This window comes from Lepisosteus oculatus, chromosome 26 (assembly GCF_040954835.1).
Source record: "Lepisosteus oculatus isolate fLepOcu1 chromosome 26, fLepOcu1.hap2, whole genome shotgun sequence".
Taxonomy (NCBI): Eukaryota; Metazoa; Chordata; class Actinopteri; order Semionotiformes; family Lepisosteidae; genus Lepisosteus; species Lepisosteus oculatus.
Genome location: NC_090721.1, coordinates 6,059,659 through 6,083,217, shown reverse-complemented (window position 1 = coordinate 6,083,217; position 23,559 = coordinate 6,059,659). Strand labels below are relative to the sequence as shown.

Here is a 23,559-nt window from a genome sequence, read left to right as displayed (position 1 = left end):
TTCTTTAAAAGAGTTCACACAGAGGAGGGTCTGGGATTCATTAACTAGGTAAGATCCAATATTTTGAGAAAAAAAAGACCAAGAGAGTCAGGTCACAATGTGGAGAGCAGCCTGCTAAATGCTATCCTTTACTACTGGGGAGGAAAAGGGAATATGTTGTCCACTGTCTCCCTGATAGTTATAAACCTATGATGGACATATGCCAGAATAAATATATGGTTTTATAAAACTGCTAATTAATCTAGTTTCCTAATAAGATTGTGTGCAAGACTATCTTAGAGACAGAATAGCTACCATACAGATGCAGCTCTATTGTGGCAATGGCCTTGGATTATCAAACATCAAAAATCTCAGAAATACTCTCAGGTTTCTATGGAACTGGAACGTAGCATTACAGTACAAAATACAAAGTAAAAAATACTTTTGGTTTAAAAAAAGTGTTTTGGTTTAAAAAATCACAAGCCATTTTATAATTAAAAAAAGGTCACGGAAATCCTTCAGAGATAGTTCAATCTGTCCTTCAGTTAGGCGTAAAACAAGCAAACTTGTCCTTCGGCTTGCTACCTCCTCCAGGAAGGTTTCTATGGAAACACAGTGAGGGGCCAGACAAAATGGCCCATTACTAAATCTGGGAAGAGCTTTTAAGAATCTAATTAATTTGGGCAAACTGGAAATGCTGAAACTGAACTAACATGGTACTGTACGACTCTAGTAATACAGAAGACTGTGTCTGACAGTCCCCCTCATTTAAAGTTGCTTTCTTTCTTCACCTAAAAAAAAACAATGAAGAAACTCTGTATGCAAAAAGCCGAGAAGGAACCTTGAATTCTGCATGTATTTTGTGCTTTAAATGAAATTACAACTGAAACTTTTTTTTGGAAAGGAAGAACCACATCATGCCACAGAAATACTGGCAAATTAGCTTAGTTTCCAGTTCCAAACTGCAAAGATGACAGGCTGTGAGTGGAAAATCGAAACAAACTATGAAGGCCAAGGCGTTTTAGAAATAACCAGGTACATTTAAGAACAGATGATACAGGCAGCAAAGTGACTTGACAGTGCTGCTCTGTCACAACTCAGGGGTACCGAGTTTGACTCTGGGCTATGGCATCTTCTGTAAGGAGTTTGCATGTTCTCATCAGGTGTGCATGGGTTTGTGCTGAGTGCTCAAGTTTCCTCTCACCTCTCGAATATGCTGGCTGGTTGGTTGCATATGCTATAGTGTGTCTGTCCCATGAGTAGCCCCACTGAGGTCTCTTCCTTAACAATTCCACCCGTTAGGAAGAGCTCTGCTACAAACTCAACCCCAGTGTAGCTGGGATGAGAAAGTTAAAAATATATGGAATGGTGTATAAAACCATGCAATCACGCTAACAGTGCCATATGGGCAAGAGTGGAAAAGCAGCTTGGAATTTTACACCCATCCTGAACCTTGCTGGAACCAACAAATAAAGCACCAACAGGACCAAAAAAACAAACCATGAGGTGTAACATTCTGAAGGAGATTTCCTTTTACTGCAAAATCCCACCAATAAAGGTCAGGGGTTTGGAGTGGGTGGTGGTAAACAGGAAATTGGCAGTATCTTAGTAAGACCCTTGTAATGGGGATGTCCCAGCAGGGCCTGTCCATAGACCCCCGCCTGCAGTGCCACATGTTCAGTTAGCCAGCCTCCACAGAGAGAAAACAGGGAGGTCCCCCAACACCATCTTCAAACCCCACCAATACAAAGTGAGACTTAAAAAAAGGAGACAAACTTAGATGGTAACATTTTATGATGAGTTATGCAATGGGGAAGAAGAGGCTGATGTTTTTTCAATCACTGACCACCCCATCAATCTGCTCTTCGGACAAAAAGGTCAAAAACATAACCAAATTGTCTTTCTGCTAGAGCGATCGAAAACCTAAACTAGGGCGTGAAGAGTCTGGAAATGTTATGGCGGGGGTAAGTAAAACAGAAGTGTGGTGGGGGCGTTGAAAACGTCGCTTGACCATGTGAGAATGACAAGAGTACTGGGTGCTGGAAAATCCCAGCTGTTCTGACCAGCAGGTTATAGGCACTCCTCAAGAACTGCTGTGAGCTAAAAGCGGCATATTAACTGCGTCTGATGCTGTGGGCCATATGGAGAACTGTAATAATGATAGCATGCACGACAGCACCAGTTGCTACAAACCAAACAGCTTCAGACAGCTCGTAGGAGGGAATGAGTATTCACTGAAAAAGGAGGCATTCATTAAAGTGGTTATTAAAATGCCAAAGCTTCGGAATAAAAGCAGCTTGGACTCATAATATACAGTATGGATAGACCGAGTTAATACAGTAATGTTTTTTATGACATTTTTATTTTTAGAAATGCAATATCCCATTTATATATTTTTGCTTGATCAAAGTTCTTCCATATTTCATGGATGATAGATTTTTAGTTGCAGAGTTCTTGAAGGCAGGATAATTCCTGACTCATCTCCCTATTTCTGAGTAAAGATCATCTGGAATGAACCAGGCAAATCATGGTCTGCTTTGAGTGTACACAGAAGGACAACTGATGAATGACTTTGCACTGCATCAATGAGCAGTTATGTTTATTTTGAAAGACATCTTTTATTTTGAAGGTTATTAGCATTACAGCTACTGCAGTAAATATGAAGTCTTATCTTTTAATTAAAATGTAATTCAAAGAAAATGCTCTTCATTTGCTGTTGGCTACAAAAGAGGATTACAATGGATACATAATGTGACTGGTCACCTCATTCCCTCTGCCCCTCACTATAGAGCAGGGCTGACATTTTCTAGCTTAACAGCACACTGTGCTCGATAGGCTGCGATGACAGATGCATTCATGCCTATTAAACAGGAAAATCCCTTATGCTTCTACCTTAAAGCCACAGTAACTAGAAGCTTCTTTAATAGCCATTATTAAACATTATAGTTTTATACTTCATTAAAACATGTATCTTATTTCATAGCTTAACATGAACCTAAACAGTTTTTAATATGTATGTGTACGCACAATAATAAGGCCAATTAAAACTTATTTAAAAGCAGTTGTTTTTATAAAACCCTAATTGCTTTAGACGTAACTCTTAAGCAGGGTCATTAGAAACTGTTCAGAATTCTAATCCTTCATTTTAAAAGAATACTTTTAAATATCTTGTAGAACCCACATTTTGAAACACTCCCAAGCTCAAACCAGTCCTTTCATTGATGCATAAATCTTTCAGATTCAGAAATCAGTTAGGCTGGAAGGCTGAATTTGAAGTGACAGTGTCACTGTTTAACTCATGACAAGTTAATTTCCCATTAACAGCCTGGCCGTCTACTTAGACCGAACTGCTCACGTTTCGGGATTTAAAAACATCAGGAAAGCCTCCTTACCTTCTCGTTTCTTTTCCACAGTTTAAGGCAGCAAAAATTCCAGAAAACCAAATCTCCCAACATGGCATTAATCATGCTCTAATCACGCCGAACTAGAACATTGTGCTCGATACTGTCAAAACAAAACGCAGTAGCCTGCTGCTGGAAAAAAAAAATCACACCCCCGACAATGAGCTCATCTCTTTCATCACGGTGTCACAGTCCCCATACCAGTGGCTGGTGTACACCCCCCTCGCCATCTCCTCTCACACTATGACTGTCAGACCTGCCTACTTCCTGCTGAGCCTGTGTGCCTGCCTCCAGGCAGTCTCCATGAAACAGCTCACAGAATCTTCTCGTCCAAGCGAAACTAAAACAATAGCAGTCAGATGTAAACCTCTTTGGCACCACATTATATCAGCAGTGAAAGTACCTTTATTTCTTGTTGTGAGTCAAACAGAGTGTTCAGAATTCACACCTACTGTTGTGCAATGAATCCAGCTCTACAGCTCTATAGTCACGTTATTTACAAAGAAATGTACTTATAATCTCCAAATATTTTCATTTATTTAATTTGAGTATGGAAGAGCCATTAACATTTTCAATAACTACTCTTTCTCACTAATGAATGTGTTATTATTCTCAGAAGAAATAAAAACAGAGCAACATATTTTACTGCTGTTATGACTTTTTAAAAAAAAATGTCTTTAGTCTATATATCCTAAGTAATGTTTGTTACTTTAAGTTTTGGAGTGTAGTGTGTACTATATGCATGCCACGTATGGACCAAGATAACAGCTGTATTTCTTTTTTTTAATTTTATAGATTTTCTTTACAATATGTCCCATGTGGAACAATGTACACCTAAGATCAGTGTCTGCTGTTATATTTGCATAAAAACTCTATCAACAAAAAACATTTACAAGGAAGATTTAAAAGAAGAGTGTTTGAATTCCTAGTATTACGAGGTACTGTACGCACTGCAAACATAAAAAAGGGGATGAGATCGTTAATTTGAGTGCTGTGTGTGTCCCTTGTTTATTTAAGAGAATGACTTATTAGTACAGTAATCATAAAATAACCTCCAACACAAACATCTAACATATAGTTAGCATATTGTTTGCAGCGAATGCAAAGACAGTCGTAGTAAAAAGGAAGAAAAAAAATAAACGTGTTAAACAATGATAGAAACAAGAAAACTAAAGAGTAGTTTGATGATGAGCCCGTGTTCCCCCTCTATCTCCTCAAATTATCATTAACATACCCAAACCAAAATTAATGTTGTTACCAACTTTGCCACTACAGAGACGCAAGATCTAATAACTTATCATATTACATTTAGGTTGTTTACAACAACAATTAATGTATTATTATTAACCTGTAAACAAAGAATACTGACAGAATATACAGTATTTTTGTTGCCCCTATTTTACTCTCTAAGAGAGCGACTGAGTGACATTTCAGTCTCGTCCTGCACTGTAGCAAATGGGAACAAGGATGGTAATGGGTCCTGGAGACGGATTTCCTTGGTGTTGTGCAACACATTTATTATTACCAGATGAAAATAAACGCAAAAATCTCCCTTGTCGTCTGCCCCTGTGCACCGGTCTGTTTACAATCATTGATTTCCTGTCTGTTAGTGAGGTCATTCTCCAGGCCATTTCTGATACCAACTGCGGACAACTGTCTCCTTCTCAAGACGGCAACAGAGCAGAGCTCCCTGATGGGTCACAGAACAAAACTCAACTTCTTAAATGCCAGTTAACTTCAACAAGGACAATGACCGTGACAGATACAGACAGGATTTCAGCATCGCATCCAGAACTGTCAAATGTTAATATTTCTGCCTATGCATCTCTAACACTGCATCCAGATCAGAACACCGGACTAAGTAAGATTATGTTAGACTATGGCACACAGGATGGGGAGTAACTGTAACATGTCAGTACAGTTTAAGATAAAAAAAGAAAACAATTCCACAGCACTGTGAGTTTGGAACCATGGAGAATCATGTTCTGATGTTTTCACAGGACATCCATGGTCACCCCGAGAGAGAAACAGACCTGGGAATCAGATCAGTCCGTTTGGTGACTGATTCGAAGAGAATAAGACATGCTAAGCTGTCAAGATTAAAAAAAATAAACCTTTCCCCTTAGAGTTCTTCTGTTTCTGTTATGGGTACAGCAATACACAGAGAATGCAATATTTAATATTTGCTGAAATGATTGCAACAATATGAATGCGAGACAAAAAAAGATAACCTGAATACATATTAAAAGGCGCCATCATTGTCAACAACCTAAAGAGGGGACCATCTGAAGGCAAAGATGAGCATAATAATGAACTTTTATTTTAGACACGGCCTTTAAATGTAGCTTTCCATAGCAGCAAGAAGAAAAAAGTTATCACAGATAGGAGATAACGAAATTAGAACAATTAAAAACAAGGGTTTAACACAGTAGAAGACGCAAGGGGCAGACACAGACACAAATTAACTACAAGCCTCTCTGAAGAAGAAGGTTGCAAGTCTGGATTTGAAAGCACTGGAGGAATGTGACTCCGGGATATCCTTGAGGATAGAATTCCACAGCTTTGGGGTACAGCAAGACAAGGCCTATGTTAGCATATAAAAAAAACAGTAAAAACCCAAAACAACGCATGCCAAGGAAGTTCTACATAATGCTTGAGAGATCCTTTCACTAACAAGATAAACAACTTGTATTCAGGCATCACGTGTAGGATCAAATGTGCACCTATTGTTCCCAACAACAGCCTCTCACTTTTCTTGCATTAATCAAACAGCCCTCACTGAATGATGGACAAGATGCTTATCTTTACAAGATGCTCGTACAATTCATACAACATTCAGTTAAAAGGATTCAATATGAAAGACAGATCATGGCCTTAAGCTGAAGATGTATGTCTATGCTATCTAGATGTATGCTAAAGTGGGTTTTTAGGTAGTTTTGAAGGGGAAAATCCCAAGTGCCAAGTTGGGAAAGCTTCCAAGTACAGAAACAAACTGAAAAATTGAGGTGAAATTCCAGTAAACAAGTAAGAAAAATTGTAAGTGCCTTTCTATGCATCTTTGTTACACCTAGAGATGGTTTGCTATTTAACAAGGTGATGATAAAAAGGACATTGAGACTTTGCCTCGGATGCCTCAGCTATTACTCATCCCTGCAGAGTATTAACTTACCTAAAACACAAAGAGATCAAGCACCCTGCTAAGAACACCATGCTGTAGGACAGGAAAACTTCCAAGTTAGGTATCTGAAATGTGGCATATTTCTCAAAGCCTCTTGCCCATGGATGGAGATTTTCGAATTACCACCAGGTTTAGCCAGTAAGATAAAGTATGAGGACAGACAGGATAAGTGTTAGGGCTTTGGACTGGAAGGCCGTGGGATCGCATTCCCCCTGCAGACACTGGCGTCTTAATCTTAAGCGAGGTACTTCACTGCAGTGCATCCAGTCCATCTGATCTGTGCAGAATGGGAAACAGTCATGGGGTGTCCCTGTGCTGGACTACCATCTTACCTGTATTCTCACTGCACATAACACTACAGCAGCCCCAAGAAGCTCTGACCTAAGTCACTAGGCTAAAGTACGGACTTCACTTCACTCAGGATGAGAATGACCAGGTGCCGACTCATCTGTCATGTGAAGTCTGATAGGATACATGCTGGAACCTATGACTCGAGCGTTGTACTGCATGTTCATTGCCTGCCAACAAAGACGGATGTTTTAATTTTAAAAAAATGAAGAGAGGATTCACGGCTGGAGCAGAGCTGTCGTCTTTGCCCCAAACTGTACAACCTGTACAACTTCAACCACTTTGTGGTATAAACAGCGTATGAGGAAGTGCGACTTGCAAGATAAAAAATGATCTCCCCCTGTGCGGTTTTCGCACTGCATCATGGTGACAATGCAGAGGAGGGCTGGAGAGACTGAGCCACAAGGCTGTGTGTCAGACAGATTGATCCTGCGTGACACCCGCCCACATGAACTAGGCAGGGCCCTGCGCTCTGCCAGAAAAAGGAAGGCATGGAGGATAATAAGTACCGTCGAGGTCAAGCCGAAGACAGGAACACAAAAAACAAAATTTTACAGGAAACAAAAGTTTCACTTCGCAACTGCTAGGGAATTGTTGCAAGAAGGGAATTCTCACTTCTCAGCATGTGAGAGGAAACACACAGACATACATAAAGGGTGCCAGAGGTTTATGAGGTCCAACCACTCTCCTACAATAAAATATTAAGCTAATTGGGAGTTAAAATCCAGGATATGTTCTGCTAAAAGTTCAATATAAGTTGTCTTTGTTCAAGACAGGTGTGGAATTGCCAATTCTTTTTTCTTAACTGTACAAACCTACTCAGATCACCACTTGTTTTAGAACCCACCTTATAGTTCTGACTGCACGGACGGAATAAGGACCTGTGAACCTGCTCTTCGACACGCCCTCCTCTCACACTCACTCATCTTGTCAGTGTACCACAAGCTCCACGGCGCCATACAGAACAGCTGACATGACCTGATGCTCAAAAAGACACAGGAGTGACCACTTCTCTAACAAAATGGATGTTTTGGCCAATAAAGGCCCACCCTGCCTTGCCGTTTGTGCACAGCTTCTTGGGAAAATATCAGTCATGGTCCGCTAGTGAAGTGACCAAGCTCAAACCTATGACATCCGAGCCATACATAGCCATAGGGATATATATATATATGTTTTTCAAGCCTTCAGACTTCCACATTCTTCCCTGCGTGTGGTTGTGGGTATCGCAGCTTCATGACGAGAAGTTAAAAAACGTTAGAAAATGGCTATTTTCAAATTAGGTGGGAGTAACAACATTTGCTAAGGCAAGTTTTCTAAATCTCTTTAATTAATGTATAAACAGCAATGTATAAACCTGCTGAAAAAGAAGCTCGTGGTGTACTGGAGAGAAAAGACCTTTATATAAGCCAATAAGTTAAAAATACTCAACCCCAATTTAAAGACAAACAAGGGGATCTTTCTGTTTTTACTAAAACACCTTCTACACCAGCCCAAAATACTAGCAGTCTGCTAATAACTATACTAGAGGTGTATTGTGGATCTGTATGTATAGACACATACAGTACATAACAAATAACAGCTAAAGGGTAACTTTAATTTTAGTTACTTTTATGATGAAAAACTATTTGGTTAATTTATTTATCAACTAAATTACTTAAAAAAAAACATTTGCGTTTACTAAGAATGGTATCAGACTAAACTCTGCTGAGGTTCTATTTATGTCTTTAAATACAAAGCTGTACTCACAACCCTTAATGCACTCTGTGGCTTTTTCTGTACAATGAATAACCTAATTTCCTATCGGTACACTAGATGTAACAAGCCGATAATTTGCAACTAAGATAGCACAGTACATCACCATATGCAAGCCTGCACTATGGGGACAGAGGTTTAAGGGCTGAAGTCAGATAGAACAAGTTCCAACAGAATCACCTGTCAAAGCAACAGAATAAGAAAAAAATGAAAAAACTTGAAATATCACTAATCACGTAAAAAAAGATCTGGCCTGTACTAATCATGTTCTTAGTGAAAACCCTCCTAGTACTGTGCTTTGTGATTTTAAGCTCCGTTCTGACAAAAATATCAGGGGAACTAAAGATATCAACTAGGTGCATCCTGTACTCCCATTGCTCCACTATACAGCATGTGCTGACTAAAGGAGAACCTTTATGGTCTTTTTTTGCCTTGATGATCTAACTTCAACCTGAAGTTTAAGCCACTTTATTCTAAACTGCTGCTACTGTGTTCTTTGTAAATGTACCTGATGTGCCACTAGAAATATAACTGATGGACCTTACATTGAACAAGTACTGAGTATAGGGCCACAGTGACACTGAGTGATGACTCACTAGTCCGCAGGAGAGAGCTCTTCCCGGTGATGTTTAAAGAACCGCAAATTACAAATGACAAAATACCTCAAGAGTCCCTTTTTGAACCCCTTGGGCTTCGAATGTTTGCTTGTCCTGCCTACACATCACTCCAGGCTTGTGCAATCTGATTTTACTAAAGCTCAACCTTAATTCATCAGTTTATTCAGGAGTTTGTCACACCTCCACTTGATCTGCTATGTATTGGGCAATGGCAATGAATGGCTGAAACTTTATATGCAGAACTACACTTAAACTAATGAGCTACATAGCACATGAAAAGCACTGATGAAGGAGTTAGTCACAGCCTTAGGTTTTGTTCATATTCAGTCAAACCTTGAGAAGCGTCTGAAGTTGTGGACAGCAGTGGTAACAGTGTGGTACAGCCAGTTAGGGCTCTGGTAGTCGAAAAGTTGTGGTTCTAATCCCAGGTGGAGCACTTGTGTTGTACCCATTAGCAAGGTACAGTACTTAAGTCAATTGTTCCAGAATGAATGATGCCCAAGTATAAACTGTAAATGTGTACAAATCTAAAATTCTTTGGATAAACGTTTGGACCAATAATAATGAAGTTATGAACTCCTGGAGATTATACAGATCTAACCTGTTTTATGTGTTATACATGTTAAATAGTACTGTATGAACCCTCACCAGGTGGTCTTTATAATATAATTGGTTGCAAAGCCTTCTTGTATCATAGTGTTCTATGTCCTTTTGTAAAGAACTAAACTGAAGAGTTGGTGAAAGGAATGATATAAGCTTTTAGGAATGCAATTATAGCATGTATCTTGGGTGTAGCATCAGAGGAAATTATAAAACTACAATCTGGCTTTCCACCCAGAGCAGCTGCAATTGCTCTGTTGAGGTTACAGTATTTCTGTGCAGAACCGGTTCGATATTTATAACACGCAAGATCAAAACTGTAATACCGTAAGTCCTGAACTGAAAGATCACACTGCAGAGAGCAGCATGGTGAACTACATTTCATTTCGCATTTGTTAAAAAGTTTAATTACTTAAATTGCAACAACATTATAAACCTGAGTGTGCACCAGGGAAGCAGAGGAGTGTCATGTTCTTTATCAACATCAGCAAGTTACAGAGCAGAAAAAGGTTCATACAGCAGATTCCACAAGCTCTGAACAATACAGAGGCTAAAGTATTGCTGAAACACTTTCTTTAGTTTACATCTGCAGCACTGGAGAAAAACAGACATAAACAGACCTGGCTATCCTAGCCCACAATGCAAAGATGTTGCAATGAGCTTCACAGTGAACTAAAAATACTGCAGTCTTTCTAGATAACTATATTAATAAATTAAGGTCCCCTGAGTGACCATCCTTTCAAATTCTGGCAGATCTTCAGGTTTTTAAACTAGTTAAAAGCCAGGCTGTACCAGTCATTGACCGTGGACAGGTACTCCTAACAGACACAGAAAGTTACCCAGCTGCCACTGGTGCCAGAAAAGACTGAACCAACCAGGAAAGGATCATCAGCTAACTGTACAACCCAGTACGACTAATAACTGACGAACTTTCTGTTTGACAGACTGTTAAAATACCAATCTTGCTGTGGTCTCTGGCTGGTGCCAGATTATGCTGCTAAGGTATGCGAACAGTCTTTTGAAGAGCAGAGGACCAACACACAACCTATGTGCTTTGAGAGGGGACAACAGGCTGTGGTTGTGGGGAGTGGGGGCCCAAATTGGTGGAGATGTTTTTTCTATCAGTTGTGAAACTGAAACGGGGTGGGCGTGGTGGGTGTGGGGACCAGTCTAGATTTTCCACTTTCATTGTGAAATAACTGATCAGTTTTGTTCCGTTTTAATAGATTTTCTTTAGCGTGATCTGCACTCATATGAAAGCTTGGTCACCACTGTTTCCAAAGCCCCAGCTCTTTAACAGGTAGGAGTTTAGTGTGAACAGAAGTGGGAGGTGTAGTGGGGGGAGATAACAGTGGAGTGAGAAAGACAGCTTGTGAGCTGGTGTGAGGTTGCTGTTGATTGTCCCTGGTCTTTGCTGTCTGCTTTGAAAAGCATCACTAGGAGATCGAGACATGTCAGAAACCAGCTGGAGGTACGCTGCATAATGAGGGAAGGTTAAGACAAGGTCAGCAGGAGACACTTATCTGGCAGTGACTGTTGTCCTGCTACAAGGGCTACAGAGACAAGCAGACAGCGGGCAGTCTGCTGTTCCAGGAAAGGTGTTTTCAAGGTGAAATGAAAAGCATGAAAAGTGGGAAATCTCTGCTGAAAAAAAAAATTCCTGCTGCAGAAACATCTCTGTACAGCATATTATCTTACACCTCACAGATTTAAAGCCAGCTTCCGAGGCACAGACACCGAGCGTTCTTAATATGTAAAGCTTTGAAGTATTAAGGGATGACAGAGCACATGTGAAAATCAAAGCTTTGAAGCTCCTTCCTTCTCACAAGGTGGATTAAAAGGGCTGTGAAGCGTGAAGGGGGGTGGCACTGCCTACTGCCAGGCATCGTGCCAGTTCTATCCCCGATAGTGTCCACGATTATCACAACAGACCCATGTCCACACTCCAGGCCCTGCCTGTGCTGATGAGTTCACTTGAATAAAACACTATTCAAGTTTCTATTTCTATAAGCTCACTGATTTGAACTCAGTTGTTTGAAGACCACAAAATTAAATTCGGCTTATGATTTGTGGGGAACCTTTTCCCCATTTTTGGTGTACTTGCCACCTTCCTTCTTTTCAATTGTCACAACCCATCTGGCCCCTTCTTAATATTACTTTCTCTCCTCCGATATACATAAATGAAAAAGGAACTTCCAGTACATTTGCTTATAGGGAGGTTCAAACACAAACTACACTTCTTTGTCTCCTCATCCTTTAGAGTTTATTAAAATCATCCCGCATTACAGCGTGGACAGAGAGGTGTGCCTGGTATTCTGTCCTCCTCTGGGAGTGTTGCTTAAAAAGGAAAACAGCACTGCCAGCATAACACAGCCCAGGAGGAAACTTCAGGGGGAGCAGCACCAACAAAATGCTGAAAAAACGACTCTCAAAACAACTGCATGCAGCAGGGATGCAGCTGAATCCCTAAAATAAGATAAAGAGGAGGAAGGCTGGGTATAAATGGGGAATATAAGATGTTCGGAATGTAAAAGAGGAAATCTGCTACTTCCTGATTATCTTATTTTCAAGTAACTTGAAACTTTTGGCTTTCTCCTTAAAATGTAAGTTATTGCTGCCTGAATTCCAGTCAATACTGGAATAGGAGACCACAAAAAAAACAAGGTGACAGCTGCAAATGGTGTTAGTGGACCAGTAGGTGGTGCTCTTTCCTCTGGATCAGAACTACCCAAAGAATGCCCCATTAAGGTGACTGGGGACACTGTGCTGTAGGAAATGTTGTCCTGTGGGTGAGATAATAGACAGAGGTCCTGACTGTGGTCCTGCGTGATCATTAAAGATCCCATGGCACTGCTTTCAAGCACAGGGATGCTAACTCCTCCATCCTAAATGTGGCTGCAAGCCCTGATAATGTGGTCTTTCACTCTGATGTGTAGCAGTTGTGGGATGAAAGCCACTACGTTACGCAATGAATAATCATTTACATTAAATAGCACCCAGATTAAAAATATAAAAAGAAATTTACTGAAGCTCAAAATTGTTACAGATTTCTGTAAGACAGGGTTACAGTCTGACCGTGTACATGACAACATATATAAGAAGACATTGTTACCAAAGAGTGGGATAACTGATGGAATTTGGTCATAAGCTCATATATATAGATACGTGTGTGTGTGGTACAGGACTGCCAGGTTTGTGCAGAGGGTTGTGTCCACATGACTCCCAGGCTGCAGTCTCACCATGATGAGGCCGGTGGTGATGGGCTCGGAGCAGCCATGGCACAAGTCCCCAAACTTGGCCCAGTAATCCTTCTTGCAGAACAGCCGCCCTTCCTTCTCATAGTACCAGTGTGAGAGGGAGGCATTGCACTCGCAGCACCTGCGGGCAGAAACGAGACGTCAGTGAAACAGCGCTTCCAATATGAACACCTTACTGCCACTGCAGAAACGAAACTGCGCATTAGCCTGAAGTGAGCTTAATTCCTCACATCCAGCTTTCATCAGAAAACTGCTTATTCTCTCTCGTACTCATAGTAAGGTCACGTTAACCCAGAGCCTATCCCAGAAGAACAGGACATAACATGGAACTACTGTACAGGCATTATTTCCAGACACATGGGGATCTAAGGTTTGTCATGACAATGGAAATAAAAAGCTTCTTTAACCATTGTTATAATCACCTCTACCCCTTTAAATTTCCATTTTACTTACTATATAAACCAAGTGCCTCTACCTTTTAACATGCACCCCCAGTCAGTTTAGGATACAGAATGGTAAAAAGCCTCTAGCTAGCAAAGGAAAATGGTCCAGTTTAAACTACAAAACACATACAGAAGAAATAATGACAATACTAAGACTTTTAAAGCCAAAGTATTACACACAGTTTTACTGTAGTCATGTAGTTTTATGGAGCCATTCAGATGACACTAAAAATGACAAGATCTAGGACAAAGGTACTCCACTTCAGCATTTGGAGTAGACCCTTTCTCATATCTAAAAAAATGAATGCTTGTAAAGATCTGTTGAAAACAGGCCTATTTATAAATTCAGCACCTGGTGAAAATAACTGAGAAGATCTGGTTTTGGTATTTGACCATAAAGACAGAAATCTGCCTCACTTCCTTAATCCTTAAGACTTGGAGAAAAACAATCTCTATACTGCAAGAGGACACAAAATTTAGGAAACATTCAACAATTTTATTTTTGTTTTTAATTGTCTCAGCTCAAGGTATTAACGTCCAGTATTAAACAGCATATCCATATTAGTGTTCAGTGGTACTAATTCTAATGAGATGCACTAATCTATTTCAATCTAACATGATTAAAGCTGTCAAAGTTAAATAAAGTATTTGTTTAGTTCTGTAAACTATGTGCTGAGACTCAATGAGAAATACCGGTATGCAAGAATCAAAAAGTTACATATGCTAGTACTGCATACTGGACAGTACAGGTCCTAACCCTAAATACAGGAGCTCCTCATATGGGTATACATTCTTTTTCCTATGGTTAGAAAAAGAAAATTATGTATTATAGTGACAACTTTTGTTAAAGGCGGCCATAGTTAGGTCTGAAGAATTTCTAGTTTTCTCTCAGGCAGGTTTAGGTCCAGCAGATTCTCTCATTTCGAGAGGCTTTCTGGCTTCTATAGCTAGAAACTGAGGCCCCTTTTTCTTCATGACCAAAAGCAGTTCTGTGAAGATGTCACACTTTGTTTCTCCCCAGACTTTGTAGCATGAGATCTACAGTAGGTGTTGAAACCCATCAACCAACTGCCAGCAAAAGCCAAACTTTTGTCCAACATAATGGGGAACAAGCTTTTATGATTAACACCACTTAGAAAAAATACTCTAGAATTGTGTAAAATAATCAACTTTTTTCATTCTTAGCAAATTGCCATAGATGGGTTTCAGGTTTCTGTTACAAAGCCGCACCACCATAACTGATGTATTTTAGTAAATGTGCTTTAATTTCTGAGCCTCTGTTTGAAGGCTTTATTGTAACACCCATATGAAGAGTTATGTTTATGTTTGTGGTTGATCTTGTGGCTGAGTTTCTGTACCAGAAAGTCGATATTATACATACTGTATATAGATACAAATGAACTAATTGTGTTGTTTTCATTTTTCTGACAGAACAAGTCCAAAATTCACTATTTGAGTTTCGAAGAAATTTAACAGTAAAGGTCAGCACAGAAAATGTACAGTATAACCAATGGGTAACATATGAGGAAGTGGAAAGGTCTATCAAAGCATAAACTTTTAACTGTTGCAGTGATTAAACATTACATGGTAATAATAATATGCTTAAAATTATATTCAATTTATAGCAGCTTTCATTACATATCATCTTGAGGTGTTAGTGGCTGGGTTAATTAATACAAACTCCTTGAGAATAAAAAATAACTGTGTTATGCCTCTATTCGCAGGGGCAGGAGATGGATTATAGAAGTTAAACAAAAAATGTAAAGAGCAAGGAATGTAAGAATAGTTGGCTGACCGGGACTCGTCTTCAGCCCGGAGTTTAAAGGATTCTAGAAAAATAATTAAACAGGAGCATGACCCTATAAAAGATCACAGAAGAACAGGACCTTCGCCTTAACATTTTGCGGGTGTACCAGTCATAATCAATTATCATTGTGAATGTGGGGTGCCAAAGAAACGTTTGACAACAAATTCACATATTTCAAGAAATTACAAATCCAGCTGTTCGGAGTTCAGAAAGCAGAGCAGGTATGTGCAAGCTTCCTGTAGCATAGGGAAATGACACATTAGGAACTTCCTTCTCCTTTTTAACCTGCCCTCTATGTCTCCTCACCTTTTCTTTCTATTGCATCCCCAGCTCCCTTTTCCCTCATTGCACTGCTCTCTCCACCTCCCCTCTGCACACCTTACTTAGGATTGAATACTGAAACATTCTGTTCTGCGCTCTCTCTACTCCCATTAATATGTGGTAAAAAAGCAGCACTCTGTACTTGTGACACGTTTTGCAATACTTTAAGTTTGCATGAAGAAATTCCTGTAAACCCTTCCCCCACAAAAAGCTAGTTGTTGCCCAACAACAACGTTTAATCACACAGTGAAAAATCCAAGAAAGATAGGAATGTACAGGCTGACCACAAAATACAAACACAAGGTATTTTTTTCCAATGTGTCAATAATTGTAACGGGGAGGGGGGATTCTGGTAGTTGTGAAAAGCTCAACATGCTCCATGTTTTCTCTGGAGAGAGGAAATGCAAGCAGCAGCATTGAAAATGAACGAGGACTGCTTTCACTACCAAAGACAACATCCCCATTTAGGCCTAATCGATCTGCAGCCGAACAGCAACACAGAAGGCGCACTTTACTCGGGTATTTAAAACGCACCTGTCAGAACACTCACACCCCAGTCTTAAACCTTCACTTCCTTAAAAATGAGAACACATTATAAAATCAAACACAAAGGAAACATAACCTGCTCAATATCAGCTCATGGGACTATACAGATTGATCACCCAAGAAAGAATGTGCATCACAAACTGCTAAAGGCAAAGGTTTTTCTTAAGTGTGCCACTAATTAATACAACACATGCATAAATTAAATGAATCCCCTGGGTCACCAGCTTAAGGAGTCCGCTGTGGGAAAAGAATGCATGTGACCATCAGCCTACAGTATGTCCTCTGACCGGCTTCTGGTGAGTTTCCACATTACCGCACTGCTCGTGTCCAGATCACATGGCACTGCACAGTGAACAAACAACCGCAGGTGATCACAAGAGGTACAGATGTAAAATGGGGCAGTATTGAGCCATGCTGGCCACTTCCACGATACCTGTTCAAAGAGCACGGGAGCAGCATCATGCCTCTGAACTGAAAAGCACTTGGTTACCTTGTAATAGCTATAATAGCAGTGCTATTGGTTTTATTTATGAGGGTTGTGTGGATGGAAAAGCACCATCATGCCAGGAAGGACGCAATGTCCGGTTGCATGAGAACTGCATTTATCTTCGGAAGAGTAACTGTAATAAAGGCAGTGTGGAAATGCAACAAGGCCACCTCATACTTTCCAAAGTAGACCCCAGAATACAGAGCCTTACTGGCAGCATTTCATTCAGAGTTGGCATTTACTCCTAAATAGAAGCTTAAACTTAAGTATGACTAGGTTACCACTCCACCACCTTCCATAATTCTGTGCAAGTTTCGCTCACCCTGATCAATTTGGTCTTAGTTATTGAGGTTCTGCAGCCAATAGCAGCCAACAGGAATGTCTGCAGTTTTAAAAAGAACGTTCTGCTTCCTGCAGATCCTAAAAATTATGATCTGCTTTTGAATTAGGTCAGTAGTGATCAGGCAAAATATATCAGACTGACCACTTTGCAGTAAAAGGTCTGGCAGGAATGCATAAAAGAACATTTTCCTGAGTCATCCAAATTATTTTCCTTTTAGCTAATGACAATATATGAGTGCACATTGTAAAGTAGATTAACTAGGAGCTGTGCTTCTTGGGTAACGGGCTGTCATAGTGTTAAGCTTGAACCTTATTTACAGAGCTGTAGTGTGGACCATTCAGCCATCAGTGGACTAGCGTACCAGCCATCAGATCTGCAACCTTAAGAGGCTTAGCAGATTTGAAAAACTGGGAGGGTATCTCTGAGGCCTATTGTTCTGCTCCTACTGAAGGGAAAGACTGTGGCTGGCTGACTATGAGCACACACTGGGTGAGACTAAGCTAATAGAGCATTTTTCTCTACACAGCTATTTTGCACATTGCTTTGTCTACACATTACATTCATAGCTTTTCGGGCATAGCAGCGTTAACCCTACTGTATATACAAATACGAAATTGATCAGAAAACAAAATGCCAGGATCCAATCAATCCTTACATTTGACATCACAACAGTGTACCATTTACCAACAAAGTACAAAATAACAGGTCAGATGTAGAAATAGCACCTTGCTAGCCAAAAAAAGAAAAGTCATAGTCAGCTAAATTCTATTTAATTTTTTTTGTATAGCTCTGTTGATCAGCAATACCTATTACTACATCAACATTTTTATATTTGTCTGAAAAGCTGCACTTAATTAGTACAACCCTTTTCTCTGATTCAACACTACTGCAAAAACAAACTAGTAGTCCCCCTAGAGTAAGACATAAATGCACTATAAATGCAATGGAAAACATATGAAATATACAGTGTATGCATTTAAGACTTCTTAAGCTAAATGATCAACGTCTTTAATACTATCTGGAGCACTGCAGGATCCAGCGCAAATTACAGATGAATCATTGAACACATTTTTCCAATTACCAGCTCTCTCGGTTTAAGTCAGAAAGTGGTATGCAATACTAGACTAGAGCAGAGGGCCTTGAATTAAACCCCCTCTGTCTTGAAAGATTTAATGAGGAGGTCCATACTAAAACTCAGATTTCCTGCTCTGGTGTCACTAACGGATTTTTGAGAAATGTAATTAAAGTAAGCCGCCAACCTCATATAGACTCTTCTCTGCTGCACTGTAGCATTGAACTCTGTCACATTTCTGTAATTTAATTTTTGCAGATACAATACTGAGAAATGGCTATATCTAATTTTGGAGTACGACACAAATATGATTATCATTCTGCCCCAATTCATATATTATAAAACACAGTCAGTCAGGAGTTTTATAGTCATATCTATCACACTTAGAACACATGTGGGCTAAACCATGGGAACTGCCACCTTAGAGTCACAACCACATCTCACAGGCAGAGCAAGAACCAGACTCGTCCTTCCTCTTTCACATGAAACAGTAAAAAAAACAACTGGTCAAACCTGTAGGCGATACTGTACTGTACATGTAAAAATAGAAACATAATTTTGGCTGCAACAGTCCAGTAAAATTTCTTCCCTGGCCAATGGAAAAATGTAAAGCTCATCCAAAAGACAGCAACACAGCAACACATTTATTTTCTGCCCATGCTCTGCATGTTTGCTTATCCACAGTTTTTTTTTACAGTTTTATTCCCTTTATACAATACAGTGCCTCTCCAAACACGATCACGCACTCACCATGGTGTAGGAGTGACAAGTTACAATGGATTTCATGCAAAATCTTTTAACTTAAAGAAAAACCTGTTTAAGAGCGCAATTTCTGGGTCTTTGTAAATGACTTGCTGCATTAGCATATGCAAAAAATTCAGTTTTCTATAATGCACAAAGAAATGAATTAAGTACAAGTCAAAAACTTCTCAACATCCAACCAGTTACCTTTTAAAAAAGGTCAAATCAAATTATTAAGGAGAAAAGAGCCTGAAAGGCAGACGAAGGGGACGCTGTTAATGATGTTGCTCATCTGGCCAGTCTGCACTGGGAGAGATCTAAGACACTTAACAAAAGCCCATTGTTCTCCGGGCCCATGCAGACCAGCTTGTGTTGTTCTCAATGTGTAGAATTAATCTACAAGACGAGAGAGGTTGCTGTATCTCATTCATCATCTTTATTGTCTGGGTTGCTGTACAAAAATGCAATATAACATTTCATTCAAGGGTGAGTATAATAAATTACACCCTCCTTATAATTCACCTTAACCCCCTGACCTGAGCTGACTATTCCACTATCCCAGTACACCCTACACAATTATAATAATAGGAGATGCCTTTATCCATACAGCTCCCACAATGCATTTAGCAGTGGAAGCTTTATAATAGCAGCTAAACCACTATGAAAACTACATTCTACCCTGTAATATTTGACCTCTTTAGTCGGCTGCAGAGACAGTTTTTCACTTCTCCCCCTGATCTGCCACACAATGACATGGTGGGTGCTGCACTTCATTGGTGGATACAGTGGGATTCTTCTTTCTATATGTAATGTGTTTTGGGATTCTGTGGGATGAGAAGCATTATAAAAATGCAATCAATTCACGGAAAGGAATGAACGGCAGCTAATGCAAATAACACTATGCAAGTTGCATTCCTCGCTTTTTTTCTTTGACTTCAATCAGCATGTTGCTTCAGCACTATTAATGGGCCAGGATAAAGGCATCTGCAGATACTATAGTTAACTCATCACAAAAAAGGCTGTTTCTGTTCGTTTCCACGAGCTGTGCTTATTAGCGCAGTTACTACAGAATATCTTTGTCTTTCAGTACTGTACATATCTCTGCACTGAGATATAGTTTGTGATCCAATTGTAGCATGTGATAAGCAAAATACCAAAACACTGAGCAAAGACATTTATCTGTAAAACATAAAGCCAGATTGCCTGTTAGAAGACATGAGGAAGGCTATGAGAGGAGGCCATTCTGCCCATAGAGCCCATCTGGTAGTTAGTAACTAATTGATCCACGGATCCCATCCAGCCATTTCTTGAAACAAGTTAGGCTATCAGCTTCGACTGCATGGCTGCGTCCCACAACCCTAAGGCAGATTGAATCAGACAAGCCAATCCTTTCATCATCTTTTTCAATTCCGTCATGCAGATTGAGAAACAAGAGAAGGCCACCTCGCAATTAACACTTTTTGAGTCTCGTCACCTGATGTTATGATGAGTTTAAAGAAGAGAAGCGTTGGAAATCCCCCTAAATTTCCTTCAGCCACCCCTCATGGGACACTCACTGTTAGCATAAAACGCCTTAAGAATGAGTGGTAATTTTCAAAAGAACTGCCAAGATGTCTTCACAGGTTGATGTTCAAGTATAAGATGAGAAACTTATTTATTAGAGTTAATAAAGATACATTTTAGAAACAAGAAAACTTGCAGTGAAATATTGGTCTAAATCCCTTGGCTGTATTAAGTATTTAGTAAGATGAAGGCAAGTCATTACAAATGTATTGATCAATACTGGGGGAAATGGACTTCCTACAGGCTGTGCATCTATATCAACACCATGATGGGAAATGACACTTCAGCTCATTCGTGGGACTAGGGATCACTTTCACAATCAGTGATCCTCGATAATCCCTAATGAAAATGAGACTCATTCATAAACAAAAACAGAGGGTACTTTTAGCATGACTGGCATGGAAATTTACATGACAATTCCTTGCCAGACTTTCTGTAACTGGTGTCACAACTGTAACTGTCACAAGGTTCTTGGAAAATAACATCAGAACAACCTTCTTGAAGCTGCTTTTTTGTGGTTTGAAGACTGACGTTCAGATCTAGCGTAAGTGGATGCAACATGTTTTTGTCCACCAAAAACAATGTCCCTGAAGAAGTAGCTTGCCACTCCCCCAATGACAGCTCAAAGCTCTAAAGTAATATTTGTGTACAGGAAGCAGAATTATCTATGGAACATGCAGCTGGTTCTCACTGCTCTGCTGTTACTATAAATTGCCTCACTCAACAGGGTGCAAGTTTCCTATTATGCTCCCTGAGGGTCATATTGGGATCTTGTGTTGTGTTGCAACAACACGGTAGCGTTTGTAGACACTGGACACTGATACAGGGAGGAAGTACGTTCTGCTCTGCCACACAATTTCTTAGGCGGTGTATGGTTTTATTTCACTGTGAACTGGTTTCATCTACTTTATTGTGCACCTTCTGTTTGTTATTAACAGGTCATTTCTAATGCATGTATTCTTGTATGCAAGAAGAAAAAGCAGGAAGGCCATTTTTTAAATGTAGCAATGTGACAAAAGAGAAAAAAACAATTAGAAAGTTCTGGAATTTTTCAGAAACAACACTACATTCTAGAATAGAGAGGCATGTGGTTAGAGCTATGTACTCTGGGGAATCAGGGCAGGCTGTCTAATACTGCATATACGTTTCGCCATTTCATGCTTTCTGCTCTTCAACCTACAAACGCACATAATGACAAAGTGGGTAAACTATTGTAAAGTTTCTTTGAACCGGGCCTCCTGGATTGTTAAGGAGGACAGATATTGAAGGATTTAAAATAAATTACATTTTTTTAAATGAAGACAATGTAACACAACAGCTTGTAGGCTGAACTGTTTTAATCAGTTTTTAAATATCTAATAGGCAGATCTCTGATTAAAATAGAGTTTTATTAATTCCATTTTCTTCCTGCTTTTGAAAATGGAAATTTCACTGGCAAAATGAGAAATCAACCAAGCAAACCAGGGGATAATTTTTATCCGAAGTCCTTACACAGTAGGAATACAGAAGTACAGGAACTGTAAAACAAGGCAAGATAAATATTTGTAAAGTGTTACTTCTAGTTTCTAGGAATACAATGTAACTGAGTTTGCCAGACCACATTTTGAAAACGGAGGATCTAGACTCGGGTTAAAAAGGTATTCCCCTGTGAAGCGGGGATTTCTTTAAAGCCCATCTAACAATAGGAAATTTTCCATCCACAGTAATTTGGAACAAATAATACATGAGGTGATGAAAGATGCTGGCACAGTCTCCAAGTGCAAGTTTTGAATGGCATGCCTTTGGAAACTGGCACAGGCCCTGAGGCCTCTATAGTGCAGCATCGAATGTAGAGTGTTCTGTGCCAGCAAGTGTAAAGTACAACTATAAATCATACCCCCACCCCCCCACCCCCAAACTCCATTCCAGGCAAGCACTGAATGAGAATGAGGGGAAGACGTCATCTGTCTGCAGAAAGCAATTACATCATCTATTGCATGGGTTTTCCTGATTGGTCTGTTTAAATCCACCCAGGGAATCAAAAGCCCAATCAGGGAGCAGCAAACACAATGCACACTAGAGCAGCCCAATTAACTCCTAAATTGCTGCATTGGGATTCAGCCAATGTGCATCTTAAGGTGAAGAAAATAGAGCAGGTCATATGCATTGATTGAAAAATGGCAGCAAGAGCACACTAGGGGTTCTCTGTAGCGGAACAAATCAAAGTGTGCTATTTGAGTCTGAAAGGGATTTGCCCCAGAATGTACAAAGTCATCTCTGAGGAATGTAAAGTCTAATGGGCTGTAAAACCATCCCAGTAATGTACCAGTGGGCAGTTTTATTGTTTAGGGTTAGCCCTCGCTTCTTTTCAACGTGTCAATGCTCATTTTGTTTGTGTAAAAAAAAAGGCAGTCATTATTCTCCTGACCCAGCACTATGACAAGTCAGTTCACGAAAAAATAATGTTTGCAGACAACAGACACCAGCTGAACCTTTCTATTGCAATGGGTTCACAAGACCTCATGCCTATAGTTTTTTGTAATAATGCTTGACTTAAAGCATCACTAACTTCTGTTAAAAAAAAAATTAAGCAGAACAAAACCTTGAATGGATTCCAGTGGCTGAACAATCTTTCAGATGCAGTTTTGTTCATTTTTCCTATATCAGATTGTCATATCAGAAGTTAAATGACACACACACAATATCTCATTTCTACTTTTCTAAAAGGTATGTGTTGTGAATCAATGCACATCCAAAGAGCAGGTGGAGAGGTCAGCTTAAGAGTTAGTGGAAAGTGACTCCCGAGCATTGGATGTTAAGAAAGATCTTAGATCTGACTCTCCTGAAAAGAAACACTGACTGCTTCACAGAACATGTCTTCTCAGTGGTCCCGCATTCACATTCAGTAGCATTCCAGCAAAAACTATGGCAATTAATGAGCTATGACAGTCCCGCATTAATGTGATAATGATCAAGTATTATTATCATTGGTATAATACACTATTAAATATCACTATTATACACTCCACAAAAAGCACTTTACAGGTAGTGGGGATCTCCTCCACCACCACCAGTGTGCAGCCCCACCTGGATGATGTGACGGCAGCCATAGTGCGCCAGAACGC

At 39.8% G+C, this 23,559-nt stretch overlaps 1 protein-coding gene across 4 annotated transcripts in view; it reads right to left on the bottom strand.

The window, feature by feature from the left end:
- limk1a (LIM domain kinase 1a) overlaps window positions 1-23,559 on the bottom strand; it is a 63,425-nt gene that overhangs the window by 15,190 nt on the left and 24,676 nt on the right. For 3 of the 4 annotated variants that reach the window (XM_006641031.3, XM_015367537.2, XM_015367536.2), the window contains one exon: window positions 13,115-13,253. In XM_006641031.3, coding sequence (XP_006641094.1) covers window positions 13,115-13,253 — 139 coding nt within the window. Of the gene's footprint in view, window positions 1-3,371; window positions 3,593-13,114; window positions 13,254-23,559 lie in introns of those variants that run through there. The other variant, XM_015367538.2, reaches the window with a different exon arrangement.